Source organism: Amblyraja radiata, chromosome 39 (genome assembly GCF_010909765.2).
Source record: "Amblyraja radiata isolate CabotCenter1 chromosome 39, sAmbRad1.1.pri, whole genome shotgun sequence".
Lineage (NCBI taxonomy): Eukaryota > Metazoa > Chordata > Chondrichthyes > Rajiformes > Rajidae > Amblyraja > Amblyraja radiata.
Window position 1 is genome coordinate 14,942,285 of NC_045994.1, and position 19,020 is coordinate 14,961,304.

General features: G+C 51.5%; 1 protein-coding gene across 1 annotated transcript; it reads right to left on the bottom strand.

Annotated features, from left to right (window-relative positions):
* Positions 1 to 301: 301 nt before the first annotated feature.
* On the bottom strand, positions 302 to 17,512 carry arid5a (AT-rich interaction domain 5A). Its single transcript, XM_033013823.1, has 6 exons — positions 17,415 to 17,512; positions 8,423 to 8,612; positions 7,666 to 7,718; positions 2,606 to 2,703; positions 1,926 to 2,112; positions 302 to 1,456 (listed from the first exon to the last, which is right to left on the bottom strand). Exons 2-6 carry the CDS (start codon positions 8,559 to 8,561, stop codon positions 302 to 304), a joined length of 1,632 nt encoding a protein of 543 aa, XP_032869714.1. The 5' UTR covers positions 8,562 to 8,612; positions 17,415 to 17,512.
* Positions 17,513 to 19,020: the final 1,508 nt, after the last annotated feature.

Sequence of the window (19,020 nt, forward strand, 5' to 3'; positions counted from 1 at the left end):
ACGAGTCCATCGGATTCCTCTTGACACTCGGAGCAGCAGCAGCAGCAGCGCGGAGCTCGGCAAAGTCAAGTCGTTCCGCGCCGATGTCCGAAGTTCCCGGGGGGCTTGTATCCCCGGCCAGTCTCTGTCCGTCACAGATTATTTACACACGAGGTCGACCCGGGCCATCTTCTGTCCTTTCAGCGCGACTCGGGTCATTGGCTCAGTGAGGGGCGATGCCCCGTTTGTGTGGTTCTAGGCTGGAGCATTCTCTGTCACAGGCCCCGGCCCAGCGCAGTCGCCCGGGCCGAGCCGAGCCGCTCTACAGCGGAGGCCGCACATGGGCGGAGAGGTAGGGCGTGGGATAACTAGCTAGCGGGTAGAGACGATGCCGGAGGAAGGAGTCGTAGGAAGGTCCGGTTGCCCAATGTTTGTAGAGATCCAGCGGGTATCCAGGAGCGGTGAGAGTCCCCGCCGGCCCGGCCGGCGCCATGAAGGAGCTGAAGGCGAGCGAGGGGACGAGGGAGGAATAGAGTGCCTGCCCTTTGAATGGGAGGAGGTAGGCGGCCGGGAACCGCTCCCTCAGCGCCGGGGCTGGGCAGGGGAGGTGGGCTCTGGGCGCCGCCAGCAACCAGGTCGGCGGAGGGGCTTTGCCCGGCTTGTCCTCCCCCGCCGGTCCCTCATGGGCCTCCGGCTGCTTCACCACTCGCAGCGGGGACACGACGCGATACCTCTTGCCCAAAGCCGCCTCCGTCAGCGGGCCCGCCTCGCACAAACCTCCGGCCGCCTTCAGCCGCTTGACCGGTACCCTCCGCGGCAGCGCCACGCTTAGAGGCGGCACCCAGCACGCTTTAGGTCGGCCTGGCTCGACTGCCCACGGCGGGTGGGTGAGAGGCCGGGGTCGGGGCAAGCTGAGGTCGGTAGGCCGGTCGTACAGCTCCCTGTAGCCGCGGCAGCAGGAGAACCCGGACCGTCTGTCAGGGAGAGGCAGCGGCTTGACCGCGGCTGGACGCAGCGGGGGCGCCGGGCTTGTCCGCGGCTCCTGTCCACTCTCCCCCGCTATCCGACAGCCGGCCGGGCGCGGTGGAGGCGGCGGCGGCTGGATGACCGAGGGTCTGGCCAGACTGACCGCTCCGGCTCCGGCCGCCGCCACCACCCCTCTCTGGGCGAGGAACTTCTTCTTGGCTAAAGGCGACAGGATTGCCCGCTCCTTCCAGGGCGAAGAGCGGTGGGGACCCGGCTCCAGCTCCGGCCCCGTCTCTCCGCCGCCCCCTCCCGCCACCCGCAGCTCCTCATTCGACCCCGGACCAGGGACCTTGTCGCCGGCTGGTCGTGGGGACCCAGCACAGCCTTTGTCTCCCGTCGTCGCCCCGTCCGTTCCCGGGCACTTGTGGTCTTCGGTAGGAGATGTGCAGTGGCGGCGAGGGTCCCTGGCCGACCCCGACCCCGTGTCCGCATTGGCCGCCAGAAGGGGGATCTGTGTGTGGGTGTGATGGGGGGGGGAAGAGGGGACACAAGACAGAAATCTTCAGTCACAGGGATGCCCAAGCTACATTTACACCCCACGCTGCCTCGGCAAGGCCAGCAGCATCATCAAGGGCCAGTCGTACCCCCGGTCACTCCCTCTTCTCCCCTCTCCCATCGGGCAGAAGGTACAGAAATGTGAAAACACACACCTCCGGATTCAGTGACAGTTTCAGTTTCTTCCCAGCTGTTGTCACCCCCACACAATTTACAGCGGCAGACTAACCACTCAACCTGTACCAGTGCACCCGGGGAAACCCACGCGATCACAAGGAGAACCCACGTGCAAACTCCACATGGACAGCACCCGATGTCAGGATGGAACCCAGTTCTCCGGTGCTGTGAGGTAGCGGCTCTACCCGCTGCGCCTTGTGCCACCACTCTCCGTAGACAGACAGTCGGGAAGGAGTGGGTTACCGTACCTCACCGCCTTGGTTCTGCTGCACGCCTGTCTTCCCCGGTCTCCGCTTGCTGTTCTGCTCCTTCAGCTCAGCGCTGGAGCCCTTGCCGTCCTTGCCCCGGACCACCTTGTACTGTTTCCGGGGCTTGCCCGCCGGCAGAGGTCGGTCAGCCTCCCCCCTCAGGTGGCGTTCGTACGGCAACACCAGCCTGTCCAAGAGAGGTGGGAGAGAGGGAGGGAGGGGGAAGAGAGGGGGGGGGAGGGAGAGAGGGAGGGAGGGGAAGGGGGGGGGGGGGGGGGGGGGGGAAGAGAGAGAGAGGGGCAAGAGAAACAAACCATCCATAGTATAATGATACATGATAGAGGAATAACATGAATAACGTCAGGTGCAAGTTAAAGGAACATGGATAGTTTCTCCCTCCACAGATGCTGCCTGACCTGTTGAGCCTTTCCAGCATTCTCTGTTTATTTTGTAAGAGTCAGCTTGAGCCGTGTGCAGTCGGTGTGGTCTCAGCGGGCCGAAGGGCCTGTTTCCACGCTGTATGTCTCAACTAAACAACAGGTCAGGCTGCAACTCTGGAGAATGTGAATAGGTGATGTTTCGGGTTAGAACCCTTCTTGGCAACTGCCCCAGACAGCCAGCAGAGGGGGTACCCACCCCTCCACACAGGTGTGTAGTCTCTGCACTGTGCCCACTCCTACCTCTCGTAGTGCCGGCGAGTACAGGTGGCGGCGCTGGTACTGCCTGGGCTGCCCCCCAGCTCATCGTAAATATTCTTCCAAAGACGGCTTGTGGTGACCTGCAGGAGCAGAGAAGGAATTTAGTTTTACATTTCGTTTTCGAGATCCAGCGTGGAAACAGACCCTTCGGCCCACCGGGTTCACACCAGTTCTATGTTATCCCACTTTCTCATCCACTCCCGACCCATTAGGGGTAATTTACAGAGGGACAATTAACCTACAAATCCCGCATGTCTTTGGTAGACACAAGGAACCGCAGATGCTGGTTTACAAAATAAAAAAACACTAAGTGCTGGAGTAATTCAGTGGGCCAAGCAGCAACTGTGGTGTACGCGGATAGGGTTGTGGGAGGAAACCAGGGGCACGCAAAGGAAACGCACGTGGTCACAGGAAGAACGTGCAAACTGCACACACGCACACTGTGCCCATGGTCAGGATCGAACCCAGGTCTCTGGTGCAGTATGTAGTTGGTCAGTAGCACTGGGTGGCAGTGGGCAGCATCACCAAACATCTCAGTCTGAAGAAGGGTCTCGAGCCGAAACGTCACCCAGAGATGCTGCCTGTCCCGCTGAGTTACTCCAGCATTTTGGTGTAAACCAGCATTTGTAGTTATTGCCAACACATCTCCATACATCATCCTGGCACAGACACCTTATTCCCCCAAGCAGTCTCTCCTCCCTCCAACTTAACACCTGTTTCATCTCTAGCCTTTCCCAGCTCTTATGAAGAGAGAGAGAGAGAGATGGGCCCAGTGAGATAGCTTGGTGAGGCCAGGAAGAGTTTGGACAGACAAAAGTGCTGGAGAAACTCAGCAGGTGCAGTAGCATCTATGGAGCGAAGGAAATAGGCAACGTTTCGGGCCGAAACCCTTCCGGGTTTCGGCCCGAAACGTTGCCTATTTCCTTCAGTCTGAAGAAGGGTTTCGGCCCGAAACGTTGCCCATTTCCTTCGCTCCATAGATGCTGCCGCACCCGAAACCCTTCTTCAGACTGATCATTGGTTTGGACAGGCTGGGCCTTTTTTTCTTTGATGCAACGGAGGCTGAGGGGTGACCTTATAGAGGTGTACAAGATCGTGAGGGGCACGCATTAAGTGAACGCTCACAGTCTTTTTCCTAGGGTAGAGGATTCTAAAACTAGAGGACATCGGATTATGGTGAGAAAAAGAGATTTAAGATGGCAATTTATTCACTCCGATGGTAGTCTGTACCTGGGATGAGCTGCCAAAGGAATCTATAGAAGAAGATGCAAATCTGACTTAAAATACATTTGGACAGATAAATGGATAGGCAAAGTATTGAGTGAAATTGACCCAAGTTCATTCTTGTGAAATTACTGGTAGGGGACTGGTGTGGTGGAGGGTTTGTCTGTCACGCTAGCGGTTTTAAATCATCAGTATAATTTTATCAGTTCTCTGTACACGCACACTTCCTGACTTGGAGAGATACAGTCATTATTTCTCAGTAAAACCTGAATTCCCATGTCTGAAGTTAACGGTTTGTCGGGGGAAGGGGGGGGGAAATTCCCCACTTTGTCAGCAGTGTGCTCTCCGAGCAGCAGATGGCCGTGTTCCTGCCCCTCTCCAGAATGTATTCCCACTGCCCCCACCTCGTCAGCCAACCTGCCATGTGCTTCCTTGGACTACACCTACTCCTTGTTGATTCTCCAGGTTAACAATCTCCCATTGCTCATTTCTATCTCCTTCCCAGAATGCACAAACGGGATTGCCCCTGGCCAAACTCATCTCCACATACCTCCACTTTCACCTTGTTCAGTCCCTTCCAACCTACATCCGAGGCAGGCATCTCACATGCTCTTCATCATTTCAACAACTTCCAATTCCTAGACCCCATTTCTTCATATTCACCGTGGATGTCCAGTCCCTTTACACCTCCACCCTCCACCAGGAATGTCTCAAGGCCTTCCGGGATCTTTCTTGACAGAGACCCAATATGTTTGGGCAACTCGGGCAATTTACAACCCAGTGGTATGAATTTTTATTTCTCTAACTTCAAGTAACCCTTGCATCCACTCTCTCTCCATCCCTCCCCCACCCAAGTCGTACCAGCTTCAAAGTCGTCTTGTTGAGACTCATTGTCTGTACTCATTTTTGCTTTAGGCCACAGCTAATAATGGCCTGTTTCCCATATCAATGTTACTTTTTTGCATATCTTTCATTCATTTGTTCTATCTCCATACATCACCTTGTTTCCCTTTCCCCTGTCTCTCTGTCAGTTGAAGGGTCTCAATCCGAAACGTCACCCATTCCTTTTCTCCAGAGATGCTGTCCGACCCGCTGAGTTACTCCAGCTTTTTGTGTCTATCTTCCTAATCGATTCCCCTCCACTAACATTCTCCTCCACCTGGCTGAACTTGGCCTCAACTTCTCTTTTGACTTCTCTCACTTTCTTCAAGCTAAAGATATAGCCATGGGCACTCATATGTGCCCCAGCTATGTGGCCCTTTTGCTGGTTCAGTTTAATGTAGAGTTACAGCGTGGAAACAGGCCCTTCAACCTGTATTTTTTAATTTATTGAACTTTTATTTATTTATTGAGTTATGTTTTTGACTTTACACTATTATTGCCATTTATTTTTCTGTTTATTTTATTATATATACACACTGAACAATTATTTGTTTATATGGGTTTTACAGAGCACAATGTTTATACACTCCAAAGACGTTCGGGCTTGTAGGTTAATTTTTGCCATCTGTAAATTGTCCCTAGTATGTGGGATAGTATCAGTGTATGGGTAATCGTTTGTCAGCACAGACTCGGTGGGCCGAAGGGCCTGTTTCCATGCTGTCTCTCTGACATAAAGGAAGGAAGCAAGGAGGAGGAGGAGGGAGGCAGCATCTCCCGCTCTCTGTCACCTGCTGAGGCAACAGATTCCTATTTTAATCCTTGCTCCAGATGATGCAGCTGTCAGGTATTGTGCTTTTGCTGAGAATTTTGGAGCAACAGCTGCAGTTGCCTTGTTCCCTGATGCCAGCAGCACAGAGCCCATGGGAGACCCACTTTGCCAGTCACGTCCTGCTGCACGTCACGTGAGTATCCAGGGAGGGTGAAGGACAACTTGGACTGGAACACTGTCGTGTCCAGGAGACTCCGGCCATGGCAACGTCTGTGCGCCGCAGCGGGTAGAGCTGCTGTCTCACACAGCTAGGGATCCGGGTTCAATCCCGACCTCCTGCACTCTATGTGTGTTCAGATTTCACATTCTCCCTGTGACTATATGCTCCGGTTCCCTCCTACATCCCCCAGTGTGTAGGGAGTGCTGGAATCTGGGGCCATTTGATGAGAAACTTTGATCTTTTCCTTCAACTTCCAATAAAACGTCAAAGGAGAAAAAAGGAATGGGACTAATGTAGGACTATGTAAATAAGTGGTTGATGGTCGGCACGGACTCGTTGGGCCGAAGGGCCTGTCCCTGACCTGTATCTCCCCGTGATTCAGTCCCTGTAGACCAGGGAGGTTGGAGTCACCCAGGGCCCCTTTCCTGGTGAGCAACCTCCGGACACTTTGGAGGTCCCAATAGCTGCAGATACCCAAACAATGACTTCTCCCCCTCACAGGGAGCGTGACCCGTGCCAGGTCACCAGGGTGCAGCTGGAAGCTGCTGCTGGAGAAGAAATGCGAATGACGTGATGATTTTGTGGATGTTTTCCAACACGCCTTGCCAATTCCCAGCTGAGGATTCCTGGGAACCAAAGTCTGGACAAGTCCCCATGACCAGTAGGTCTCAGAGGGCCGAGATGTTGACGTTTGTTTGGGGCTGGTTTCCAAGTCAAGCCCTTGAGATTGGAATTCATTGGATTGGACACTGCGCATGGGAAAGACCGGTGCCAAAATGTCAGGGGAAGTACGCGACAGGCCTCCACGGACAAAATACTGCAGACGTTTGAGATCCAAAATATAGATAGAAACTGCCAGAAAGAGTCAGCAGGCCAGGGTACTGATTGGGGATGATCAGCCATGATCACATTGAATGGCGGTGCTGGCTCGAAGGCCCAAATGGCCTACTCCTGCACCTATTGTCTATTGTATATTGCCAGGCAGCGTGGGTGGGGACAGGACACTGCTAATGTTTGGGGTCGATGGTCTCCCACTAAAACTGGGAACAGATGGAAACAGATGCTTCCTTGTCACCTTCTCCAAGCTAACCTTGATCCTTGAGCTACATTTGCCTTGAGATTCATCACCTTTGATGTCCTGTTTTCACACCTTACACTTCCTCACCTCCGTGTTTCCCTCTCCCCTGACTCTCAATCTGAAGAAGAGTCTCGACCCGAAACGTCACCCATTCCTTCTATCCAGAGATCATGCCTGCCCCGCTGAGTTACTCCAACATTCTGTGTCTATCTTCGATGTTAATCAAACATGTTTTAGGTTGTCAGGGTGGTGAGGAGGGGCAAGAGGGAGTGAACAGGGCGGGTCTGAAAGGGAGCAGAGATTGACGGATTGGTGCTGAACACAGTTGACAGGCGAGGGGGCGATGGTCACCCCACAGGAGATACGATTGAGGGGACAAGAACTGAACCCTGATGATACCATGAGGCACACAGAGAAAGGCAACATATCGTGACTGGAAGGTGCTGAAGTCAGCATTGAGGCTGGAGGTCTGAGGCAAGTCTAGTTAGAGGGTGAGGTGTTATCCTTGAGCTTCGAGCAAGCTTCATTGGAACAGTATTAGGGCCCAATGTCAGGGAGTTAAATATTCTAGACTCTTGAGCTTTATAGAGGGGTAAATGCACGGCCTGCATTGCAAGGCAGAGTAGGACCAGGCTGCCAGTCAAAAAAAGGCAAAACGCTAGTAACTCAGCAGATCAGGCAGGTGACGAGAACATGGATAGGTGACGTTTCTGGTCAGATCCTTCTTCAGTCAAAGCCTGGCTGACTCATGATGGAGGAACAGTCCAAGGCTAAAGAGCAGGAACATCACAGGTGGCTGGGATTCAGACCTGTACCACCTGTACCACTGTGGAATTCCCTGCCACAGAGGGCAACAAAAAATGACTCACCACTTCGTAACCACCCAGCTTCTCCACTGCCTTGTAGAGTGTGGCCAGGTTCACTGCGAAGAGAAAGCAGTCACAGAATCAGCAAAGGTTGGAACTTCCGTCAAGATCCCACCATGTACAGCGAGATTATTGTCATTGTCATTGTTCCCCCCTCCCTCCTCCGTTACTCCCTGCGCCAGAGGACACCACCGCTCTCTCACGCCCACTCGCGCTGGGTAGCCGTAAGCACTGCAGCTTTTGGGGAGAAGCTACAGTACTTCTGAGGCTTCTGCAGTGCTTCTCAGCCCACCGAGTCCACAACGACCATAGATCACCCTTTCATGCTAGTTCTATGCTATCCCACTTTATCATTCATTCCCTACACACCAGGGGGCAATTTACAGAGGCTCAATTAACCTACAAACCCGCACGTCTTTGGGATGTGGGAGGAAACCAGAGGAAACATACACAGTTGCATGGAGATCATGCAAACTCCACACAGACAGCACCTGGTGTCAGGATTGAACCTGGGTCTCAGGGGTTGTGAAGCAGCAGCTCTGCCGCCGTGCCACCCTTCACTGAGCAAAGGTTGCCTGCTGTGTTTCTTTTCTTTAATGATACATTATTGGATGTGGAACTTGTTTTGGGAAGCGCCGTGTCTCAGAATGCCATCGTGGATGCACCCCTTGCCATGCATGGCATCACCTGCCAAGCTGATCAGCCTTTGCCAGGGATGCCCGAGGCTCAGTCCCCCCTCCTGCCTCAGCCCCTCACTCACCTTGCTTGAAGCCCAGGTGTGGGATTCTCTCGATGGGAGTGCCCCGCTCCTTCATAAACTGGTACAGGTTGAACAGGAAGCTCTTCTGGTTGATTTCACCGGCACCTGCATCATCCGGTAGACCCGGCTTCTCCGCCATCTCCAGCTCTGTTGTTGGCGCAGCGGCAAGACTAGGCTACGGTCTTCACAGCTGTAAGAGGAACCGGGCATGGAGCTGAGCACCAGATCAGTCCGTCCAGCCAAGGGACAGAGACAGCGCTCTATCCCCGACACCCCGTCTACACCGACTGGAGTTTGGAGAACCAGACTATTCCCAGAGTACTGATGCCCAGTCACAATCACAACTCCATTCCCATTTGATTTTTATAGAGAGATTGGTCTTTTGATATTTCATAGTGCATCGAAGGCCATTTCTTGATTAGTACGGGTGTCAGAGGTTATGGGGAGAAGGCAAAAGAATGGGGTTAGGAGGGAGAGATAGATCAGCCATGATTGAATAGCGGAGTAGACCTGATGGGCCGAATGGCCTAATTCTGCTCCTATTCCTTATGATTCAGCCCATCGAGTCCATGCCTGCTCTCAGGGCATTTCTAGCTACTAATTCTCTCTCATATGCCCATCATATCTGCTCCCCACGTACCTACTCAGGGGGCAACTTACAGAGAGCCAATTAACCTACACACCCGCACGTCTTTGGGATGTGGGAGGAAGCCTGAGCATCCAGAGAAAATCCACACGGTCACAAGGAGAACGTGCAAACTCCACACAGACAGCTCTCAAGGTCTGGACCAAATGCAGGTTTCTGGCAGCAGCTATAGCCGCAGTGCCACCCCATCACCCGTGTGAATGGCAGGAGACATCAGATAAGTCATGCTGGATGCAGGGACAGAGGGGAAGGAGGTGGGTGGTGTTCACAGACACTGCAGCTGGCATGACCAACATGTGTGTGGCTTCTCACACAGTGTTCTGTGTGGGAATGCAATGTCTGCCAATGCCTCCGGGAGTGGTGGGAATATCCTGGTCTTTCCCTGTGGAATGATGGATGGCTTGGTGCAGTTGGGCAAGAACGTTCATGGATTTGGACATAAAGTGTTGGAGTAACTCTGTTGTGCTGCAGCATCTCTGAAGAACATGGATGGGTGACGTTTCAGGACCCTTCTTCAGACATTGTGGGGGGAGGGGGCCTGAGGGAAGAATAACGAAAGAAAGGAGGGGCAGGACAAAGCCTGGTGAGTGATAGGTGGATGCAGGTGAGGAGGGGGGTTGTGATAGATATATGGTTGGTCAAAGACAAAAGATGAAAAGATTAAAGATGTGAGACAAGGATAGGAGAGCAGCAAATTGTGGAGCCAGAGGAAGGACGCAGGAGGAAGGTGGGGGGGGGGGGGGGGGGAAATTGGTGCAGGCGAGGCACAGGGAAGAGAGGGGGTAAAAAAAGGAGGGGTGGAAGGAAGGGGGGGGGGCTTTGGTAAGTTACCTACAATTGGAGAAATCAATGTTCATACTGTTGGGATGTGAGCTACAGAATGGCAGAAGAATGGGAGTTATGGCTGGTAACTGGGAGTACGGGATTCACGGTGGATGCTGTACAATGGTCAGGCTAGCAGGTAGGTTCATCAGCCTGCAGCTTCTATCAGTAAGAGGCACACTCAGAGTTCCACCACTCACTGAACCAGCATCAAATGTCATGTCATAGTGAGGGCGACCACTAAAACCACCTTGGTCTTTCACTTCACACCTTCTTGTCTTCCGAAAACGCAGGTCGCGGTGAAAGGCAGACAGATCCTCTATAGGGAGGCTCCCTCGCGGGTTGGAGTTGGAGCCCTGCGAGTCGACGCATCCTGGGGCCTGTTTCGGCGCCACGCAGGGGTCAGGAGGGGACCCAGAGGCGAAAGTGGAGAGGTCAATGTGACCGACGATGAGGGTGCCGACCGACAGCAGGCAGTGAAGAAAGCCAATGGCATGTTGGCCTTCATAACAAGAGGAGTTGAGTATAGGAGCAAAGAGGTCCTCTGCAGTTGTACAGGGCCCTAGTGAAACCACACCTGGAGTATTGTGTGCAGTTTTGGTCCCTAATTTGAGGAAGGACATTCTTGCTATTGAGGGAGTGCAGCGTAGGATCACCAGGTTAATTCCCAGGATGGTTGAACTGTCATATACTCTGGAATTTAGAAAGATGAGAGGCGATCGTATTGAAACATATAAGATTATTAAGGGATTGGACAGGGTAGAGGCAGGAAACATCTTCCCGATGTTGGGGGAGTCCAGAACCAGGGGCCACAGTTTAAGAATAAGGGGTCGGCCATTTAGAATGGAGATGAGGAAACACTTTTTCACACAGAGAGTTGTGAGTCTGTGAAATTCTCTGCCTCAGAGGGCGGTGGAGGCCGGTTCTCTGGATACTTTCAAGAGAGAGCTAGATAGGGCTCTTAAAGATAGGGGAAAGTCAGGGGAAATGGGGAGACGGCAGGAACGGGGTACTGATTAGGGATGATCAGCCATGATCACATTGAATGGCGGTGCTGGCTCAAAGGGCCGAATGGCCTACTCCTGCACCTATTGTCTATTGTCCACCTCTCCCCAGCTCGTTCCAGATTAGCCCAGTTGCCATCTGGGGGCAACGTTAGAAATTGTCCGCATTTGGAAGATGGGAGCTGGTTGTTCAATGAAACATTGGGGGAAGAGACAAATGCCACGTCATGCTGGGAATGTCTGCAAGAGAACAAGCCCACATCCACTGCCACAGGCACAGGCACAGAGAACGATGTCCCATACATGGCTTTACTGCACAATGCATGCATAACACAGCAATATTGAGGGACCCATGCATGTAGACAACAGACAGAGAAAGATGTACGTCAATGTACACACACACACCGACACACTATCATTGCCTTCCATCAATCTGTTCACCTCAAATTATTATCTGAAGTTTATAACACACGCTATAGAATTTCCTTTTATTACTCATTTCCTTCTTGGAAAAAAGTGATGAAACACAAACAGAAACACAACACAAATTGTGACTAACCCCGAACAGTAGCTTACTACAGAAATTGCTCCATTATTTAAGGTCAATATAACTGCCTTTCAAACTATGCGCGCAAAATCACAACTGTGGCTGAGGCGGTCTGGGCCTCGGGAAGGCAGCTCGCTGATCGGAAATGACAGCTTTCCAAGCTCTGCTGATCTGCGGCTGATAAGAGTGTACCGGCACCGAGTGAGAGCGAGAGAGCAGCGCCAGGTCCACAGCACAGACCCAGCGCTGCCCAGCTGTGAACCATCCACTCCCTGGATGCTGCTGCCTGCCTTACCCCGTCTCTGATTAATGACTGCCCACTAACTGCTGAGCTCCACTTTTGTGAAGGGCACTCAGGCTTCCTCACTGAAGGTTACAGCTTGCTACAGTCATCTCATGGAAACAGGCCATTTGGCCCATCATGTCCGTGCTGTCCATAAAGCATCCACTTACATTTTTCCTCTCACATACATCAACACCTGACAAAAATAGGCCCTTCGACCCACAGTCTGTGCCGAACACAATGTCAAGTTAAACTGATCTTCTCTGCCTGCATGGGATCCATACTCCTCAATTCCTTGCATATCTATGCACCTAAATGTAACTAAAAGCTTCTTAAATGCCACTATTGTATCTGCCTCCACCACCACCCCTGAAAGCATGTTCCAGCCCCCCACCATTTTTCCTCTCACAAATATCAACACCTGACAAAAACAGGCCCTTTTTGAGAACTGCGCAAAGTTTAGGTCCACATGTGATAGGAAAGTGCTCAAAACGAAAGCCTGTGGATTCTGGAGCAACCATTCAATTTTCAAACTCATCGGAATAAGTAATGTCTCGGGAGGGATGTGAGGGTGAATGTTGGTGAGGATTGGCAGAATCAGGAGACCTACTGTAGGTCAGTGTCAGGACACTCTCTTCTACCCCAGAGACTCCTCCGTGAACCCTGAGGCATCATAGGAGGCCATTCAGCCACTCAAGGTGCGACATCTCATGATGCCTCCGAGTTAAAAGAGTCACTGGGCTAGTTTAGTTCATTGTCATGTGTGCTGAGGTACAGTAAAAGCTTTTTTGTTGCCTGCTATAGTCAGCGGAACGACTATACATGATTACAATCAAGCCCTCCACAGTGTACAGATACACGTTAAAGGAAATAGCATCTTGCCATGTTCTGACCCCGAAGTCTGGCCTCAGCTTCAAGAGTCAAAGAGTGTTTAATTGTCATGTGTACTGACAACGGAACATTGAAATGTTCCCCCCCCCCCTCCCCATGCTCCACCTTTGCTGATCTGCAAAACTAGGACAGAGAGCTGGAGCAGCAGAATCAGCCGCTGTAACCAAGCTGGGAGAATGTCTGTGGTCTGTCAGCTCCCTTGTTCTCTCCTTATTTTTAGATCTGCTGTGTCAGGAAGAGGACTGATATTCAACAATCCTTCACCTTCTGCAGGAGAGTCAGCATGGAGAGAGCACGTGAGTGGTGCTTGGATCGGTGGCGCACTGTGTGGAGCTTGCGTCACCTTAATTACTAGCAGTCGAGGCAATTCATCTGCTAATTTTGGGGCTCAGGGAGTTGTCCTACCATACATGGTTGAAGAAGTTGTCTTTGTATTCTTTGGAGTTCAGGAGAATGAGGAGTGATCTTCTGGAAGGGGTTGAGAGCCTTAGTGAATCGACAGGGTAAATGTCGAGATGTTTCCACCAATGAAAGAAACAGAATGGCGGGACAGAGATAGAAGACAGCAGGGGATGGACAATCTCAACTTCTCAACCCTAGGAAGGTGTGGGGATGAAATCACTTCCCTTCATGATCTTATACACCTTTATAAGATCATCCCTCAGCCTCCTGTACTCCAAGGAATAAAGACCCACCATGTCCAACCTCTCCCTGTAGCTCTGGTTATTGAATCCAGGCAACATCCTCGTAAATCTTCTCTGCACTCTCTCCATCCTCATGACATCCATTCTAAAGCAGGGCAATGAGAGAAATGTGATGTGGGAAGAAATTAGAGCAGGCTGAGGGGAAAATCCCAAGGCACACTGGCCTGATGGACAAAGCGCAGCGAGGGAGAAGATGAACTGGTAGATACGATGGTCAGTTCCTCAATGGACGGTGGACTATTAAGCCACCTAATTCATGCACACCCCAGGTCTGGAGAGCGTTGGAGCTGAACAAACTGATCCAAATCAGGGCAGGAACCACGAGGTGGGGTGTGTATGCTACTGCAAGCTCTGACCTAAGCTAAGGTTTATGTTTACTACTGTCACAAGTAGCAAGGTACAGTAAAAAGCTTTGTTTTACATGCTATCCAAACAGAACTGATATACCATACAGAGGCACAAACATGTCAAAGAAAATGTACAATGTGTAGAGCAAAAGAGAAGATACAGAGTGCAGAATATAGTTCTCAGCATTGTAGCGTATCAGTTCCATAGACAGTCCAATGTCTGCAATGGGGTAGAGGGGAATCGACATGGGAGTGAATAATGTTAGAAAGACCCTCAAAGACCACCATTCATTGAATTCCTCTGCCCTTAGCTGAGTAACTCACCACCTGGAGACGCAAGGAATTGTAGATGCTGGAATCTTGAGCAAAACCCAAAGTGCTGGAAGATCTCGACGAGTCAGGCAGCATCTGGGGAGGGAATGGATAGATGAATTTTCAGGTCAGGACCCATCTTCTGCCTGTTCATTCCCTCCATAGATGCTGTCTGCCCTGCTGAGTTATTCGAGCTCTTTGTGTCCTTTTTTGTAAATCAGCATCTGCAGTTCCTTGTTTCTCCAGATACATCACTGACTTTGGTTCTGATTCAGTAATATCAGAACCTCAGTACTTTCCCTTTATCAAACAGACAATTCAAAACTTCACTGGTTGCAATATCTGTTCTGAAGGATGTAAACATTAGATACCTTGCTTTTCAATTGACATCATTGCAGCAAAATTACCACATTTTCTATAAAAACACATGTCTGTTGCAATAAAAACTCCCCTGTGGGTTCTGAGTCACACACCAGACCTGCCCCTTTCCGGTGTATTTCTCACAACCTGTGCTGCTGCATATTAGTCCAGGTCAGCCAGACATTTACGTGTTTCACAGGGAGACTAGGCTCTACACCTTCCCCTGGCAAAGACAATGCTCGCATTTATTTTAAGAGGGCTAGAATACAAAAACAGGGATGCAATGCTGAGGCTCTATAAGGCTCTGGTCAGGCCGCATTAGGAGAATTGTGAGCAATTTTGGGCACCATATCTGGGAAATGATGTGCTGGCCCTGGGGAGGGTCCAGAGGAGATTTACAAGAATAATCCCAGGAATGAGTAGGCTAATTTATGATGAGTGTTTGACGGCACTGGGCCTGTACTCGCTGGAGTTTAGAAGAATGAAGGGGGTCCTCATTGAAACATACCGAATAGTGAAAGACTTGGATAGAGGGGATGTGGAGCGGATGTTTCCATTAGTGGGAGAGTCTAGGACTAGAGGTCATAGCCTCAGAATTAAAGGGTGTTCTATTAGGAAGATGAGAAGGAATTCTTTAGTCAGAGGGTAGCTAATCTATGGAATTCTTTGCCACAGACGATTGTGGAGGCCCATGGATATGTTTAAGGCAGAGATAGATAGATTCTTGATTAGTACGGTTGTCAGGGGTTATAGGGAGAAGGCAGGAGAATGGAGTTAGAAGGGAGAGATAGATCGGCCATGATTGAATGGCGGAGTAGGCTTGATAGGCCAAATGGACTAATTCTGCTCTTATTTAATATCTTAGCCTCCGGCTGCCACCTCATGCCGTCTCCAGACGGGCTGGGATCTCACGCCCCAACAGACAGTCATATCCTAGTCACATTGCCACCTCACACCGCCTGCAGTCTAGGTTTTCTGTTATGTTGTCCCACTTTACATCCACTCCCTACACAGTCAGGGCAATTTACAGAGGACAGTTAACGTACAAACCTGCACGCCTTTGGGATGTGGGAGGAAACCGCAGCACCTGGAGAACACCCATACAGTCACATGGAGAACGTGCAAACTCCACACAGACAGCACCTGAGGTCAGAATTGAACCCGGGTCTCCAGTGCTGTGAGGCACGGTTCTACCAGCAGCGTTACTCCAAGTCTGTTAATGGAGACCCACCCCCAGCCTATCCCATTGCCTCTATCAAACCTCCTCCTAACTGCTTCTCTCCGAGGAGAACATCCACCATTGACAACCTTTCCGTGAAGATGAATCCCTCATCTCTCGAACAATTTGAAGAATCCCCTCGGTTCCCCTTTCAGGGACTTTCACATCCTTAAACAGCAGCCATGCACACCGCAAACAATTCCTTTTCAAATCATTGCCAGTTTCCATATTTACTCACGACCTTTCGGCCCATCAAGTCTCTGCTGGCTCACAGAGAGATCCCATTGCCCAACCCATGTTACCTGCAGGCTATTCATGCCACATCCCCCTCCTCTCCAATCCCCCTCACCTGGCCCATGGTGGGATGTGGAAACAGCCTGGTCTGTAACTCCGAGCTCTCCCCTCTCTCGTCGTGGCCAAAACCATGGCTTCACTGAGTCGGGGCAGGAACTCTGAATAACTCCCAAGGATGTCAGCTGCTCAGCAATGAGATTGCAGCAATAATCTCCACTGAATCTCTGTCCTCGCCCACACAGCACTGCTACAAAAGTCTCACTGGCACCAACTTCTCAACTCTGCCAACGTTCCCACTTCCACCGAGGCTCAGAGGAGGCTTGTCTGCACACAGTGTCATGTGCAGGAGCAAGTCAGAGACTCAAACACACCAGGAAGGCTGGAGACAAATAGACGACAGAAGCAAGAATCTGGTATAACAGACAGAGCTCAGCGGGTCAAATACAGTCTCTCCAGGGGAGAGGTGGATATTCATTTTTTGGGTCACTCCTGATGGAGGGTCTCAACACGAAGGCTCAACTCACACCTTTTGCCACCACAGACATGCTGAGCCCTTCCTGCGTTCTGTTCTTTTAAATCAGAAGGGCTGCCGAGAGAGGAGACTGAACTAGAGCCACACTGAGTGAGGCTCTAGTTCTGTCTCCTCTCTCGGCAGCCCTTCCGATTTAAAAGTACAGAACGCGGGAAGGGCTCAACACGTCTGTGGTGGCAATAGGTGTGAGTACAAGCACAGTACCCCTCTCTCTTGCACACATACACAACGCCTCTCTCTCTCACTCACACACATATACAGTCACACATACACACCAACACACATACAGTGTCTCTCACACACACATTGTTTCACACAGTGTTTCTCACACACACACACACACACAGTATCTTTCACACACAACCCCCCTCTATCACACACACACTCACACACACACTCTACACACACACTCACATACAGTGTCTCTCACACACACATTGTTTCACACACATTGTTTCACACACACACACACACAGTATCTTTCACACACAACCCCCCTCTCTCACTCTCACACACACACACTAGCACACATACAGTGTCTTTCTCACACAGAGTATCTCTCACACTCACAGTGTCTCACATACAATCTCCAACTCACACACATTCTCTCTCACACACGTACACACGAAATGCCCCTTTCTCACACACTAACACACGCACAGTGCCTCACACACACATGTACACACAGTATCAGACATACAATGTCACATATACAGAGTACCACACACACACACAAAGTACCCCTTCCTCTCACACATGTACACACAGTATCAGACATACAATGTCACACATACAGAGTGCCACACACACACACACGAAGTGCCCCTTCCTCTCACACTCTCACACACATGTACACACAGTATCAGACATACAATGTGATGTCACACATACAGAGTACCACACACACACACGAAGTGCCCCTTCCTCTCACACACATGTACACACAGTATCACACATACAGAGTACCACACACACACATGACATGAACTTCAACTGAACTTGACCTTAACGGCCCTCCCTCCCTCACTCACTTGTACAAGTTGCCGGCAGGTGCCCACATGGAGCTGGATCCCGTCCACCCGCCCGCACTCGACGCCAAACTGCCTGCAGGCGGAGCGCGCGCTGCAGCAGCGGCCCAACGGACAACCCGCCGGTCCCGCCCCCGGTTAACCACGCCCCCTCACCGACAGCCACGCCCCATAGCTAGCCACGCCCCTCTGGTTAGCCACGCCCCCTCTGCAAGCCACGATCCTTGTGATAGCCACGCCCTCTCTGCAAGCCACGATCCTTGTGCTAGCCACGCCCCTCCGGATAGCCACGCCCCTCTGCAAGCCACGATCCTTGTGATAGCCCCGCCCCTCCGGCTAGCCCCGCCTCCTCTGCAAGCCCCGTCCCCTCCGGCTAGCCACGCCCCTCCGGATAGCCACGCCCCTCCGGATAGCCACGCCCCTCCGCAAGCCACGATCCTTGTGATAGCCACGCCCCTCATCACCAGCCCCGCCCAGTTCGCCACGCCCCTCCAGTTAGCCCCGCCCCTCCCACAAGCCCCGCCCCCTCGTGGCCAGCCCCGCCCCGCCCCGCCCCCCCATCGCTGTGATCCCATAACTGTGTTTAAGAGATAACTGCAGATGCTGGAAAATCGAAGGTAGACAAAAATGCTGGAGAAACTCAGCGGGTGCAGCAGCATCTATGGAGCGAAGGAAATAGGCAACGTTTCAGGCCAAAACCCTTCTTTAGATTGAAGGAAATAGGCAACGTTTTGGGCCGAAACCCGGAAGGGTTTCGGCCCGAAACGTTGCCTATTTCCTTCAGTCTGAAGAAGGGTTTGTAGAAATTGTAGACAACATCTTCTCTGCACTCTCTCCATCCTCATGACATCCATTCTAAAGCAGGGCAAGGGGGGAAATGTGATGTGGGAAGAAATCAGAGCAGCCAGAGGGGAAAATCCCAAGGCACGCTGGCCTGATGGACAAAGCGCAGCGAGGGAGGGAGAAATAAATTTGCTCAAAGTTGTGCAAAGCTACTCGTGCAAAGAAAGTTGCGCGAAGTTGCGCAAAGCAACCCGTGTTAAGTCGTGCAAATAAACTTGTGTAAAGCAACATGCGCAAAGAAACTTGTGCAAGGTTGTGCAAATAAACGTTGCCTATTTCCTTCGCTCCATAGATGCTGCCTCGCCCGCTGAGTTTCTACAGCATTTTTGTGCAAAGAATATTGTGCAAAGAATATTGTGCAATTTGTGCAAAGAATATTGTGCAAATATGTACAGAAGGATCCCATGGTCCAAGTCCGTGGTAAATGAAGATGGTGGAGGCAGAGTCGAGATCTGAAACTTCAGATTCCGATCTGTAAATCGTTCCTGGGTTTCTATATAAAACCCTCAGAATCCAGCCTGACTCTCACTCTTGGGGTTTCGGCCCGAAACGTCGCCTATTTCCTTCGCTCCATAGATGCTGCTGCACCCGCTGAGTTTCCCCAGCAATTTTGTGACTCTCACTCTTGCCGCTTTGTGATATTAACCACTGGGCCAGCCGGCAATCCCACAGCCTAGCCACAAATGTCAGCAGAGCTTCTAATGAAGCTCCTGCTACAGTACTTGAGCTGACACACAGCCACAAGGAAGGACTGAACGGTGTAGGA